Genomic DNA, 14,362 nt, shown 5'->3' with positions numbered 1-14,362 from the left:
CCCCTGCCCGGTGTGACTCCGTGCCAGGAGCAGAGCTTTCCCTGTGCCCACCTTCACCGTGCTGAGGGGCCGTCCTGTCTGTGCGGCCTGTCAGGGTCCCTGTGCACAGCCCTGCCGCCCCCCTGACCTGGGCTCGGGGCTCTGGGGGCCTGAGGGCCGCGCTCAGCCCAGAGCAATGGAGCCAGAGACAGCGTGGAGCCTTCTCTGTGGCTTTGGACGTGAGCAGCAGAACCAGACCCGCTCCTGGCTTTTTCTTTAGCCTTCCTTCTGCTCCTCATCTTCTTGCAGAAGGCTTCCTTATTGCTTTCCCCAGCCTCCTGACTGTTGTCGTTGCCTTCCAAGCTGTCGTTCTGTGACAGCCATAGAAGCTATCCAAAGATGTTTGTATCCCAGAATTTGTAGTGTTGCAGCTGTTCCTTGGTCTCTGATTCTGTCTCACCAGCCTTGCACATCTGTTTACAGGCAGGTGTGGTTGGGCCCCCACACTGTCTGCCATCATGTCGTTCCTTCCACACTGTCCTCATTGCCCCCACCTGCAAGTTGGCCATTTTTTTTGTCATCACTGATAAAAAATCTTGTGAAAATCATAGATAAAAATGCATAATTTAATGACAATTGCTTTTTAGTAATTTATAAAAGTTTGAAATGTTTGAATTTTCATAATAGAAAGATAACTGCAGCCTCAAGAAGGACACTGTCTTACTAATGTTTATAGTAATCTCTTCCAGTTATTCATGGAATTCTAAGATAAAGTATAACTACATATGTTCAAAACCTTGGCTGACAAGATGCTGGTTCTGCTAGGTGCTTTCTGGAGTTTTGTCAACTAGATCAAGGCCAGAATGGAGAATTGAAGTATTGAAACACTCTTTTTGCATTTATAGTTAAAACTTTAGTAGACGAGTGTAGACCTGCATGGAGCTATGAACTTTTCTGTTAGGGCAAACCATGCGAGGGAAGGAATTAGGCAGGCTGCACAGATCCTTGTCCCATAGGCATTGTTATGCCTCCAAAAGATTATTCCAGTAGTAGGGTGAGAAAGCAAAAGACTAAGAGCTCACAAAACTGGCCTGAGTAAGCCTTTGATCTTGCCCAAATCCCATCTTTGCTGTGACCATAACACATCCCTAGAGAGGAATACATACACAGCAAGTACAATTCTTCTCTCAAACGCTCTCCCAACCTGTGGCCATTTGCAGTTCAAGGAATTAGATGCACTTTTGTCTTTGGCTGATTTTAAAGTGTTTGTGCTTTTTAGCATCTTGTAGTATTTAGCATCCAGTTTGGTTAAAGGAATGGAATAGGAGATAACCGTTTCACTTTCATGTGATAAAAGATGTAAAAGCATGGAATAAAAATATTTATTGAAGGTTTCTGCTGTTTCTACAAACTTCCTAGAAATTTGGATCCTGGTCTAGTACCTGTTGAACCAGCCAGAAAGGCTGTATCACCTGTGCTGCATAGGCTCTATCCTAAGGACTCTGTAGGCCACGCTTCAGCCTGTGCCCAGGGCATTCACGGACTGACTCTGATGGCACTTGGCATGAAAGGTCTGAAACTACTCTCTCAGTCCAGAATTTTTAATTGACTGTAGCACACCATCATTAATTTCTTCAGGCAAGGAACTGAGAAATCTTTTCATGTGTGCAGAACAGGAAAAAAACACTGGGGAGTTTTGTTGTGTCAGAAGATCTGCACTCAGTGCCTCGCTGCCCTTGCTCTGCAAGCTGTCTGTCAATTCCTTGATGTTTCCAGGGTAGTGCTTGCTCTTCATGCTCATGTTTCTTTTATCATGCAGCTGATACTAACATTTTGAGAAAGCATATAAGCAGTTTAAACTATAATGGTTTGTCTAAAGCTGAACAGAGTTTTTACTCTGGTTTCTACTTTTCCAAAGTATCTGTGGTTTCTGCTTTTCCGAAGTTTTAGTCTTGCTGTAAGTAGAGCAGGTATTCTACCATCTCAAAACAAAAAGAGTCAGTTGAAAGAGACATTTATTTAATAACCTTAGTCTGTCTAAATACAGCAAGGAGAAATTGTTTGTCGTCAGGCTGGAAAAGAAAATCATTAAGATAGGGATGGAAAAAACCTGTAAAACATATAGCACAGGTGCCTAGGGAATGTCTTCCCACTGCTGCTCCAGCAGTGGAGGGAAATGCCATCAAATGAAACTCACTCGTGGCAGGTTCCAAAGGAGCAAAAGGAGGTTCTTCCTCCTGCATTGCCTGGTGAGGTTCTGGACCACTCTGCCTTGGATTGTTGCGGATATGAAAGGCAGCAACTGTGAACCCTTGTCAGAGACACAATACTAGGAGAGCCAGCTGTTGCCATGACCTCTGCAATTGTTCTCATGTCCTTGTTCCACAGGGAACATGTGCATGCCTGGTGTCTCTCACATAGGTGTTTGTGCCTTACACCAGATATAAACTGTAAATTTAACTGCAACTAATTCTGTTTCTAAAGCAAAACATGAATACCAACTCACTTTTAATTCCTATGGAAATATAGGAGTGAATATTGAGTGAATGTTGTAGAAATAGAAAAGCTAGAGTGAATATTGTAGAAATAGAAAAGGTTGTCTAGTAGATCTATTTTAGTTACTTACAGTACCTTTTTATTATTTTCCTGCATGAGTTATTCCAAATTAAGAAGCAACATTTTAATTTAAGGGTATACTTACCCATTTCTAAGCTCAGTTCATTAGGTCATACTCGAGCCTACTTCATATCCCCTCCTCTGCTAACTGCCCTGTAAAAGAGAATATAAAAAGGGGGTTTGTCAATAGAACTAATGTAGTTAACTAATGTATTAAAATAGCAATAAAAGTTGTTAGGATCGTAAGTTGACACCTGATGGCTGGTCATGTTGAGACTTTGACATGGAGGTCAATTTCACCAGCGCAGGAAGATGTGCTGACAAAGGCAGGCATCCTACCTGGCATTTTTACTTACAATGGGTGACATTTGTTTTTGAAACACCGACATGAACACACCCCACCCCCCTCCCCCTTTAGTTTGGGGGATGCAGCACTTTTCTAGCTTTTTAGAATTCTAGGACAAATTCACTGCAGTTTGGACTGCCAAAGGTAGTCTCCCTGGCTGCTGGTAGCTAAGCCTCTCTGGAAGAATGCAGCCATGGTTCAGGCTCTGTCGATTCAGGCGGGGGCTTCCAGAGTGCATTGGCCTCAGTTCTGTGCTCCTGCTCTTCAGTCTGTGCTTGTCCCATGCCTCTGAGAGCTGCTGTCGCAGGGAGAGCCCCTCTGGGCACTCCTGTCCAAGGGCTGGGAACGCGTCAGTGGCTGTTCTGCAGCATGGCAGATTTGTGCTCCCGGTGTTGAGGAATCCCGTGCTTCCTTCTCAGATCCGGGAGCTGGTTCCTGAGTCGCAGGCCTACATGGATCTCTTGGCCTTTGAGCGCAAGCTGGACCAGACCATCATGCGGAAGCGCGTGGACATTCAGGAGGCACTGAAGAGACCAATGAAGGTATGTTGTGGAAAACTTGGAGATTGTATCAGGGGAGGCAAATAATTCTTGTGGTAAATGGTGGAAATACCTTTCAAGCTAAAGTCTCATTAGCAGAAATGCTTTGGAATGGGTTAGACAAAGCTCCTGAGAGTAAACAGCTGGGAAGCAGCATGCATGGGAAAGTGGTAGAGAAAATTCAGTGGCTGTTACCAGCTCTAGCTTCTGAAAGTCTTTAATAAGGGGAATAATAGCCTAGGGATAAATAAAGGATCGATAAGCATTGGTTTGGGAACTTGGTATTAAAATGATAAAAAATGAGAAAATAAGAGATTAGAGGGATGTGCTGAAGGTATGTATTATGTTTTCAATTCAAATTTGGTCAAAAGTGGAACTTGTGGAATAACAGAGCATACAATGGGAAGAATTACTTACAGAAATTATTAGTTGTGTAAAAAAAGAATGGGTGACATTTTCTGCAGTTTCTATTAGATAAAGTCCAGCACTTTGCTCTTCCTAATATCCCACTGAAAAGGTTTTTTCTAAGTTTTCTGAGTCTATTCTTTGGAATCATGGAAGAGTTTAGATCGGAGGAAACTGGAAGTTATTTAGTTCAACCTTCTGCTAAAAACAGGGTTGTCAAGGCCTTGTTGAGTTTGAAAATCTGTAAGGATGGAGGTTTCACAGCCTTGTTAGGCAGTCTGTTACATTTTTTGCCCATTCTCATTGCGAAGAATTTCTTTTCGTGTCTCATTTAAGTTCTTGTAACTGTATTGGGTAGCTCATACTCTATTCCTCAAATAATTCCCTTAGAATGAAGGGTTTTGTAGCCATATGTCTGCTGTGACATAAAGCTATCATTCTTGTCTGTACCACTGTGATGGGGGTCAGCCCAACAAAGATAAATGTTCTGTTGCTTTTGTCACTGTACAGGCACCTGATAAAATATGGAAGGCTTTTACCTCTTGGTGTTTTTCCAGTTGATATATGTGAAACGAACAAAGCAACAACAAAAAACAAACAAAAAACCCCCATAAAACGCAAACAAAAAACCAACCAACCAAAAAAAAAAACCCAAAAAAACCACCAAAAACCAAACAAAAACAAACCAAAAAAGAAACAATTAAGTTATTAAGTTCCATTAACACCTCCTAGACAGAAAGGAAACTCAATTGTGGATGGTCTAAATCATGAGTTCATTCTTAAAAAGTGTTGCGCATAATATATTTTACTCTCAGAAGAAATAATTCGTCTTACCTTCTTGATATGGGTAGAACACCATTCTCTTAAACTAGTTAGGAATCTGGCCATATTTAAAGGTGATTGAAGACTTTGACTTAAATTCATAAATCAGCAGGAAGTTAGTTATTCTGTGGCAAAGTCTTTAATAAGGGAATCAACAAGTGCACAAGGTCCTAGCTGTAAGCTGTGCTATGGAGATATTCAGTGTCTGGGATAGAGAAGAGTGTAGGAGGCACAACACTCTACAGAAACTGTAGACAGAAAATTCTGTTTCTATCTAGGGCTCAGCAAACACGTTTTAAATATCACTTACTCACTTAACATCTAGAGAATGATCAAATAGATGTTTTCCAAATTCATGTGTAGGTAGTCCTAGCATATAGGTATCAGAACTGTCAAAATAGGGCTAAACCTAGATAAACTTGGGTTTTTCTTAATGTTAAGTATTTCCATTTTATTATAGTTGCAGAATTGGTAACAGCAGTAGAAGTTATTTCTGCATTTCCATCTCTTATCAAAGCTCTTGTAATTTTGAAATACTTGTCTTAGAACGGTGATTCTCAAACTGGGATTGTAATCCTATGCGAAATATGAATTTGTCTAAAGTATGTGAAATTATGTGGGTAATAAGCAGGATTTCTCAGAGTTACCAGCTGTAGCTGCAGTTACAGTGTTTGTCGTGGTGATTGAGCTGCAGCTAGAAACAGCTAGAATCTGTGGTTGTAGGGAGCCACAGATTTAAGGTCTAGTGTTGCTCAGGTTGGGGTTTTTTTCTGTCTGAAGACTAACTATTCTGCGGAAATTTTAGGCATAAGTGGTTAAAGCTTTTTTTTTTTTTTTTTTTTTTTTTTTTTTTTTTTTTTTTGTGAGGACAGTGCATAAAATATGTTTGGCTTGTTGATCCTCCTTGGATCTCCTGAGAGCAGGTGCACTCTTGAAGCAGATGACAGCTGTGGTATTGCTGAAGAAGTGAGGAGACCTGGGGTTTGGGCGGCTGTTGAAGGGGAAAATGTCCTTCCCCACGTGTCAGCTCCTTTGACTGCTGTCAGCAGCCCTCTTCAGCTGCCTTGGCAGTTTCTGCTGGTTGGGCACTGCTGTGTACTCTTCTTCAGCCAGTCCTGCATTCCTGGATTGCATCTGTCATGAGAGTCTCAGAATTCATTGTCTGCAGAGCAGCATTAGCAAGAGTCCTTGTACAGACTTCACGGAAGACCCACATGGTCAGAATTCCAGAAAGAACTTCTAGGAGGTAGTCAGGCAGACAGGGCTGCTTGACAGATATAGCAAGGTCCATGACCTGAAGGAAACAGAAACTATACACTCAACAGATCAGTAGATGTCATTAAAGAATTAATTACTGAAAATCTATGCAGTTCTAAGGCCATGGTGGACTTTGGGAGTGGGATTTATTTTTCTAAGTATAGATATAGCCATTTCATTCATTTATATCTGAGCTAGTCACTCTCAGCTCCCTTCATAGTTGAGAGATTAGGTTGGTGTAGACAGTGGTGTTCAGAGCACAATTCTTCTCATACAGAAGTGGATGTTTAAAATAATATAGATAGATAACACCCTAAAAATGCTTATTTGTCTCCACTGTGTAACCCTGAGATAGACAGTTGTCGCCATAAACATAATTTTAAGACTGAGATGATTTTCATCCCAAAGCCTGAACCAGGGTCTTCTGACTGAAAGTGGGATGTGACTGTGACATGGGCAGGGCTCCTACTCCAAGTCCTGGCACCACAGACAGTGCTTTCATCTCACCCAAAGCACAGACTGTCATCCAGAGACTGTCCCTCTTTTGCAGTGAACTGGTGTGAGACATTCCATTTACCAGATATGTGTATAGTTGCAGTTCCCAAACTAAACGATCTGCTTCCAGGTTCTCCATTTTTAGGTGAAAAACAAGTAGTAGCATCAGAACACCATCATAGTGTCTCTCTCCCTAGTTTCGTGAATTGAGATACTTTTTTTCCCCACTTTCAGGTTTTAAGATGACTGAGGAATTGATAGTGGATTGTTGCCAGAAAGCAATTATGGTTTTTTCTGAAACACTTGTCTTGTGGCATAATTCTGTGTTCTGCTTTTTGCGTTATGAGATAAGGAAAATGCAAACACCTCATCTCCTTTAATCAGTTAGTGTTTTAAAGATGTCTTTCAGGTTCTTTAATGTTCTCTTTTCTTGGGTAAAAAATTCATTCCTCCCAATCCCTGTAGAAAAATAATTTTTCAGTGCATCTGACTTCTTATTACCTGTCACTATACAACTTCTCATTCTCTCCTGAGAAAGTAGAATATGCAACTATGAAATAAGCTGCTACAGCTGATTTTGTAGACTACTGTGCATACTAATTTCCATTTTATTCCTCTGTAGCATTTGCTTCACCTTTTTCTGAGTTTTGTTTTTGTTGTTTACGCTTTTATAGAACTATTTATAAGTGTTTTTCATGTGTCAGTGCAATTTTGAACTCAGTAAATGCTGTCTCATTTCTTTTATTATTCATTATACTTGTGTAGTCTACCAAGTCATTGGTTTTTCTGCTTTGTGTTGGCCATTTTTAAGTTCATGTCCATTTTCTTTTCAGGAGTTACCTAACTAATTTTGTTTCCTCTACACATTTTGACATATCTTGCTGCTGCTCTGAGCAAGATGCCTCTATATTCCGGCTCTGATATGGACATTCTTCATTTAATTTGGGTATTTTATAATGATCAGACAGTGGTCATTGTTTTTTCTGTTTCCTGATTTTTGGTTTCCATGCTACCACTGTTCATTTTGCTTTCTAAAAAGCTTTATTTTCTGTGAGACCGGAAAACAGTTACTGTATATGCAATAGCAAAAACACAGATTTTAATCTTTTCTGTGCTTTGTGCTTGAGGTTTTTATGCTATATTGAGGTTCGTAGAAATTCACCCTTAAGATATACTTAGAGAGCTTTTAACACAATACTACTTACAAGACTTGCAGTCAGATTTTCTTGAGTCAGTCAGCAGTAGACTGTCTGCTAATAACTTTGTTTGTTTGTTTGTTTGTTTGAAATCCCAAGCACAACTTCCCTGGAAGGGCCTGGGGGGTTTTAGGTCCAGCCTGAGAGTTCATTGAAGGAAACTAACTTCAGCAGTTGATGGAGATTAATCTGGGGGATAACACACAGATCCTGGGATCATCAGATACTTGCTTTCTGATTTGATTTGTTAGGGATTCAATACTAATGGAAACTGAAAAAAAAAAAAAAAAAAGTAACACTATAAACCAGGGAAGGTTTTCTGGAGGATTTGACAGATCTCCAGCATTTCACCCATTTAAAGCTGTATTCATTACTTAAAGCCGTATTCATTTGTGTAAAGATGACATCAGAGAACTTGGAGAAAGAGCAAGCTTTAAGTGTGCTGCTCCACTGTTCCTGTCAGTCTCCCATTCAGATCTGCTTGATTTCATGTGAGCTCACCCAGCAGCTGTGCTGAGACCTTTGCAGGAGTCCATTGCTGACATTACCACTCATCTCTTACCTATGATTACTTCTTTCCTTTTAGTTTTCTCAAAGAGAAATTGTAAGTGAAATACAATGGGTTTAGGGGTAGACTTTTCATTTTAATATGACTGCTCTTTAAAGTTCCTTTTGCTGAAGCTGAGTCAAAGATCAGTGTCTTACTGTAAGAGAACAAGGAGCTGAAGCGTTTACTGATTTTTGGACAAGAGATTATTTGAATCACAAAGTTGATCAAGTCTCTGTGAAGTTCCTCCTGCTTAGCCTGGCCTTTTTGGGTAGTGAAGTTCTGGTGTGACTGAAGAGATGAAACGTGATGCTTACTTTTTGCCCTAGAGCTCTAAGTCTTCTCTTTAGTTTTTGCTCCCAGCTACTGAGAGTCCTTCGGTTGCTTGCTCTTCTGTTCTCTGAGAATCCACTGTACAGAGAGGAGAACAGATTCTAGGTCTGTGTGATGAAGCACGTGGCTGAGAAATTTACAGAATTTATTGAAGGGCTGTCGCTTCTTGCCACCACTTTAATAAGGCTGCAAAGCAATCAAGTTGCTCATAAATGTTATCATTTCCTCCCTGGATGAGATGGAGTTGCTCAACTGGAGACGGAAGAAGGTGTTCCTTCTCTCATTCTGAGAGCCTTCTGGATATGAACTTGACATTCTTGTGGAACATAGGGATACTGCGAGTGAACCAAATGCAGTGATTTTTGGTGTGAATCAGCAACTGAAGAGACTTCATGGCCTGTACTTTAAAACCCTACCCAGCACCATGTTGGTGTCTTTCTTTCTTGAGCTCAGTTTTAACTATATCTCATCTCTGAGCTGGCATCTTCCAAGATTGGACATCCTTATGATAGCAGTATGGCTGTGCATGCTGGAGTTCTTACTAGATAGATCCCTTCAGGTAGGATTCATACTGTACTCTTGGGTCCCTGCTAAGGGTCTTATTGCTCACTGGTAGTTTGAATCAGCTGCCAGGAGAATAGTCACGGTAGGAGAGAAAGAGCTTAAGGGTCCAAAGTAACTGTTCCTGGCTCTAGAGCCACAGTTCTGAAATCTTGCTAGGGATTTCTAAATTTATTTTCTTTAAATTCTACTGCATTAAGTATGTATTACCACTGTTGGTAATAAGGGCTTGTAGGGGAAGTTCAAAAGCCATTGTCTAGTTCCTGGACCTGGAAGTGGAGACAGCCTGCCAAAATGTCTGGGAGCAGAACCATTCCCAGGTAGCTCTTACAAGGAGCCAGTGGTGCTGCTGACACTAGATGTCTATTAAGTAAAAGCCTGCTTGTGTATGTAGGTACAGTTCTGCAAGTAATCCAGGTGGGGATAAAATTTAGGAATGGCACATAAAATGTCCAGGGTAATTTGAAGAGTTTTGAGTTTAGAAAGGTGAAATCCTTCACAAATCCACCACACTAAATAGAGATTTGGGGTCATTAAAATAATTATATTATGAAATAGCACTTTGGCAACAGGAATCCTGTGGGAAAAGATGGAAAAAATCATGGATTCACAAGAATATTTTTCTGCTAATCTGCTGTTTTTACCTGTGTAAATCTGTCATTTTCTGCACTGATGGCACTTCGGAAAATCCTGTTCCCTGTCAGAGCATACTGTAGACACTGCATTTCTATCAAACCTCTCTGTTACTGTCTTCTCCAGGTTTGGCAGAATGTAGTAATTTTCCTGTTCCTCTTCAGCCATACATCTCTGCCTTCCCCATTCCTCTGTGCCAGATTATGCTGTATAATCTGCTGCATGTAGCTTCGTTCTCTCCTATGTGTGTATAAGCTTTACAAGATCGAGCCTTTCTTACGTTGTTTTGTTGGCATGAACTTGACAACTGTAGCCTTTTTGGCATTGTCATCTACATAGGTATTGGAGATTAGAGTCCCAAAGTAATTTTTGGTAACAATCTTTTCTGGAATCCATGCATCAGACTTAATAGCTGGGTTTTCCACGTGATGCATGGAAGGAAGGGCACTGAGAGATGACACAGCCATAAGCCACGACAGTGATTGGGAAGCTTCAGGTGGTCTGTAAAAATGACAATGTATTAGCATGATTGTATCTCTGGCAGACTTCAGCACCTGGGTTAGGGATGAGGCAGGGTGCCTTCCTTCACACAAGTCTCCCAGCAAGCTGGAGCTGCAGCATGTTTGCTCAGGGTGAAGGCAGCTGGGGTGAAGAGGAGAGTGAGGCAGTGGTGTGTGTGTTGGTGTGTTCAGGTGTGTCTGCAGGAGGATGGCACGATGCAGATGGGCAGGGTGTGCCCAGCAGGTAGTTCGCAGCATGAGCTGTATTTGTGACTGCCATATGCAAATCTGAGCTATGCAACGATGAAAGACATTTGTGTTGCAATAGTGTTGCAGCTGAATTTTATCAATCTAGCTAGGTCGAAGCCAGAAAGGACATAATATCATGCTTTACCCACAGTGATTTCTCAGATATCTAATCTAGAAGTATAGGATGTATCACTTCTTAGGCATGGCAACCTCCTGTCTTTCTCCATTTACAGTGAATTTCAGCATGTTTGTATAGCCAGGAGTTTTTGAAAGGAATTTTTAGTTTCAGCTCTTCAATGTATTTTTGTACACGTAAAGAATCTTAAATTCTAATACAACTGGTGCAGCTGTACAAAACATGGAGATTCCCTATTATATGTGTCATTGTCACCTTTCCTGCAGCTTCCTCAGATCCTGAACTTAAACTGGATATGTACTTTTCCCTTGTCTATGTGCATAACAGCAAAAGCGGAAACTGAGACTTTACATCTCCAACACATTTAATCCTGCAAAATCAGATGCTGATGACTCTGACGGCAGCATTGCTTCGTGGGAGCTGCGTGTGGAGGGGAAGCTCCTGGATGATGTATGACTTATCTCTGCTTCACTGGGGCTGGCAGGGTCTAAAGATTGTCCTTTGGAGTGGTAGGTTGTACTGGGAACATCAGCTGAGACAAGCCATGTCTGAATGGCAGTGTTGGCTTGTTGCTGCTGGGAAGGCATTGTGCCCAGCCCAAGTGAGGGATAGGGCCCTAATGGGAATGTTAGAGAGTGCAGCAGAAAATGAGGCAGACATAAGGATGGGATAGGTGGGAGGAAGTGGAGAGAAGAGGGCTGAGACTAATCCTTTTAAAGAGATGGCAGGGTTCAGGTTACAGCAGATGTGGTAATTCTGGCCTACAGTGGGCATTGCATCTTGTGAAGAGCAGGATAACAAGGAGAAGGCAGTACTTCATATTCTTAGGGGGTACCACACAATGTATGAATAGTTAGAGCAAGGATGGAAGAAACATTTTACCATTATGAAGTCCTCAGAAACCTCAGTGGTGGATTTAGCTGTCTTGGGGAAGGCTGGACTTTGCTAATAAAGGCGTCCATCTATTTGAAATTACTTCACAAGTAAGTGTTTATAGGCTAAACAGACTGAGAACATGCATGCATGGAGACGGCAAGGCTTTCAGTCTGTCTGGAGGTACCTGTACATGAATCAGAGTCTTGCTGGAGGAAGAAGTGGTGACAAAGTGCAGCATCTGGGAATTGAAGTTAGTTTCAGTTTAGAAATTAGAGCATAAATGTCAATAAAGAAAGAGATTCTTTATTGGAAGAACATAGCTTTTCAATTACCAGCATTTTTTAATAAAATGTTATCTGCATTAAACACAAAGAAATAAATTGGAATCCCGTGGTCTGTATTCTGTGGAGAGTCTGGTAATCACAGACCTTCTAATTTTTAATATAGACAACATGAGCTGTGCACTAAACAACAAATACTGATAATTAAATGAAAATAAAAAACTTAAAAGGAAATAGTTTTGCTTAGTGTATGACAGTCTGCAAAATTTACTGTAATCTGATAAATCAGACCAAGAAATTAGCATTCATCAAAAAAATCCCAGGCTGTTAAAAAGAAAGGTATACAGAGGACTTGGGATCATAGAAGGGTTTGGGTTGGAAGGGATCTTCAGGACCATCTGATTCCATCCCACTGCCCTGGACAGGGACCCCTTCCACTGGTCCCTGTTGCTGAAAGCTCCTTCCAGCCTGGCCTGGAACACTTTCAGGGATAGGGCAGCCACAGCTTCTGTGGGCAACCTGTGCCTCACCACCCTCTGAGTAAAAAACGCCCTTCTTAAGACCAGTCCAACCCTGTAATTACAGATCTTGGTAAAAAGTTGCCCTTGATCTTTCTTACAAGCCTCCTTTAAATATTCCCTGCAACCTATGTTTCTCTGGGCTGAACAGCCCCGACTCTCTCAGCCTGTTCTCACAGGAGCGGTGCTCCAGTCCTGAGATAATTTTCATGGCCATTTTCTGGACCTTTCTCATGGATGCCATGTTCACCTTACAAGCCAGTGCTTTTCAATAACATTAAGAGTCAAGGAAATATTCCCTAAAATGTACACTGTTCCACTACTGTTGAGATTTTTTCATCTTACCCTGTTTTTGTCAAAGGGAGAACTCAATTAGATTGATCACATTTGTGGTTTACATGGGATTTAATGTTCAAGCCAGACTGAGAAGTCTAGAACACAAGCTAATAAATGCAGCCTTACACACCTCTGGTTCTTCTGCTTGTACAGCTCAGCAAACAGAAACGGAAGTTTTCATCTTTTTTTAAGAGTTTGGTTATTGAACTGGACAAAGATCTTTATGGACCTGACAATCATCTTGTGGAGGTGAGAAAGCTGTGCACCCTTTGTGTAGAAACTAGTTACTGGCACACATAAACACCTGGCGCCTGTTGCTTCCCTTGTTTAGGGGCCTTTGCATTCATTATCTCATTTAAAGTATTTTCAAAGTTTTCAAAATTCCATTATTCTTAAGAATGTTTGCTAGAGGAATCTACTATAAAAACATAGATGTTTTAGTGCTGCAGTGCTCATCTTAGAACAGAATGTATGAAAAGATGAAAATATTGTACACATTTCTCCTAACAAGTAAAGTATGCTAACAGCAGAGCAGATTCGGCACTAAAGCTGAATTGAAATGACTGGGGGGTGGACGTGGGGGGCTGTTGTGGATTGGTTTTGTTGTTATCTTTTTTAGATTATTTTTTAGATTGCCAGATTTTCAGAAAGCACGCACTTGTCTAATTCTGGTATGGTATGCTGTGCAAGATGCACCTCCATGGACATCAGTGAAAAAAGACCAACAATTTTGTTTTTCCCTTTGTTAGTGGCACAGAACTCCCACAACCCAGGAGACAGATGGCTTCCAGGTGAAGAGGCCTGGGGATGTCAGTGTGCGGTGCACATTACTCCTCATGTTGGATTACCAGGTCAGTGCACTGCTTTAGCCTGCAACACACAGCCACTGGGACCTAGTGCAACAGAGCAAATCCATCTTGTCACACAGCTCTAAACCCAATATACTTGTACTTGCAGTGTCACATGGTCCATTGAAGTGAGAATGATACCAAACAGAAGGATTATTTAAAATTTAAAGGGGACAAATCAAGTGAATTTCTAATATAGTCTAGCAAAATATTGGTCTTGGCGTTATGATAATTAGTATTTTTATTGCCCAGTTGCAGAAAAAATATGTATTTCCTCCTCTAGCTTCTTAGAGAATAGTCAGAGAAGTTGCAGGCATGTTACGCATGTGGTTCTTTAAAAAAAATACAGAGGAGAAGCTTTTGCTAGTGATACCTGAACTAGCTGGGTAGCTGTGGCAGTCTTACCTTGGCACAAACAATGGACACAGCAGTTGGGGAGCTCACCAATCTGACTGAAACTGTCCCTGGAAGAAACATTGCTGTCTTAAGGGAACTGTTAACTGTTAAACTCGCTCTGCTGTGAGTGGATGGGATCCCCCTTTCCAATGACAGCTCAGGCTCAGATGCATTTTGAGGGTGTACCTTTAAGAACTTGTTCTCTGCCACTTTCTTTTGCCTCCAGGCAAATAGCATCTATTCAGGATATAGGCACTCCATTTTATGTTAGCAGAGAGAAAATTGTATTAATTTTAGGGAGCATATGGGCTAACTGAAATACTGATATAGGCAGTGAGCATTTTTGCTATTAAGACAATATAATGATGTTTGTTATGCTCACCGTTATTATAAATTTATGCTTTAAAATAGATGTTCTTTTGTTCTTAGGTCCAGATTTGTTATAAAGCTAGCTTGGGGTGACCTGCCACCCATCAGAGTAATCCTTGCTTAT

The 14,362-nt window shown here is 41.1% G+C and overlaps 1 protein-coding gene across 4 annotated transcripts in view; it reads left to right on the top strand.

The window, feature by feature from the left end:
- The window catches only part of SMARCD3 (SWI/SNF related, matrix associated, actin dependent regulator of chromatin, subfamily d, member 3), a 70,099-nt gene that overhangs the window by 44,682 nt on the left and 11,055 nt on the right, over positions 1-14,362 (top strand). For all 4 annotated transcript variants that reach the window (XM_054274327.1, XM_054274328.1, XM_054274326.1 and 1 more), the window contains 4 exons: positions 3,361-3,483; positions 10,942-11,064; positions 12,779-12,874; positions 13,375-13,476. In XM_054274327.1, the coding sequence (XP_054130302.1) occupies positions 3,361-3,483; positions 10,942-11,064; positions 12,779-12,874; positions 13,375-13,476 (444 nt within the window). The remainder of the gene's footprint in view (positions 1-3,360; positions 3,484-10,941; positions 11,065-12,778; positions 12,875-13,374; positions 13,477-14,362) is intronic.

The sequence above is a fragment of the Melozone crissalis genome, unplaced genomic scaffold (assembly GCF_028551555.1).
Source record: "Melozone crissalis strain CALT ecotype California unplaced genomic scaffold, PUWL_Pcris_2 ptg000016l_1, whole genome shotgun sequence".
Classification (NCBI taxonomy): Eukaryota; Metazoa; Chordata; class Aves; order Passeriformes; family Passerellidae; genus Melozone; species Melozone crissalis.
This window is presented reverse-complemented; position numbering and strand designations above follow the sequence as displayed.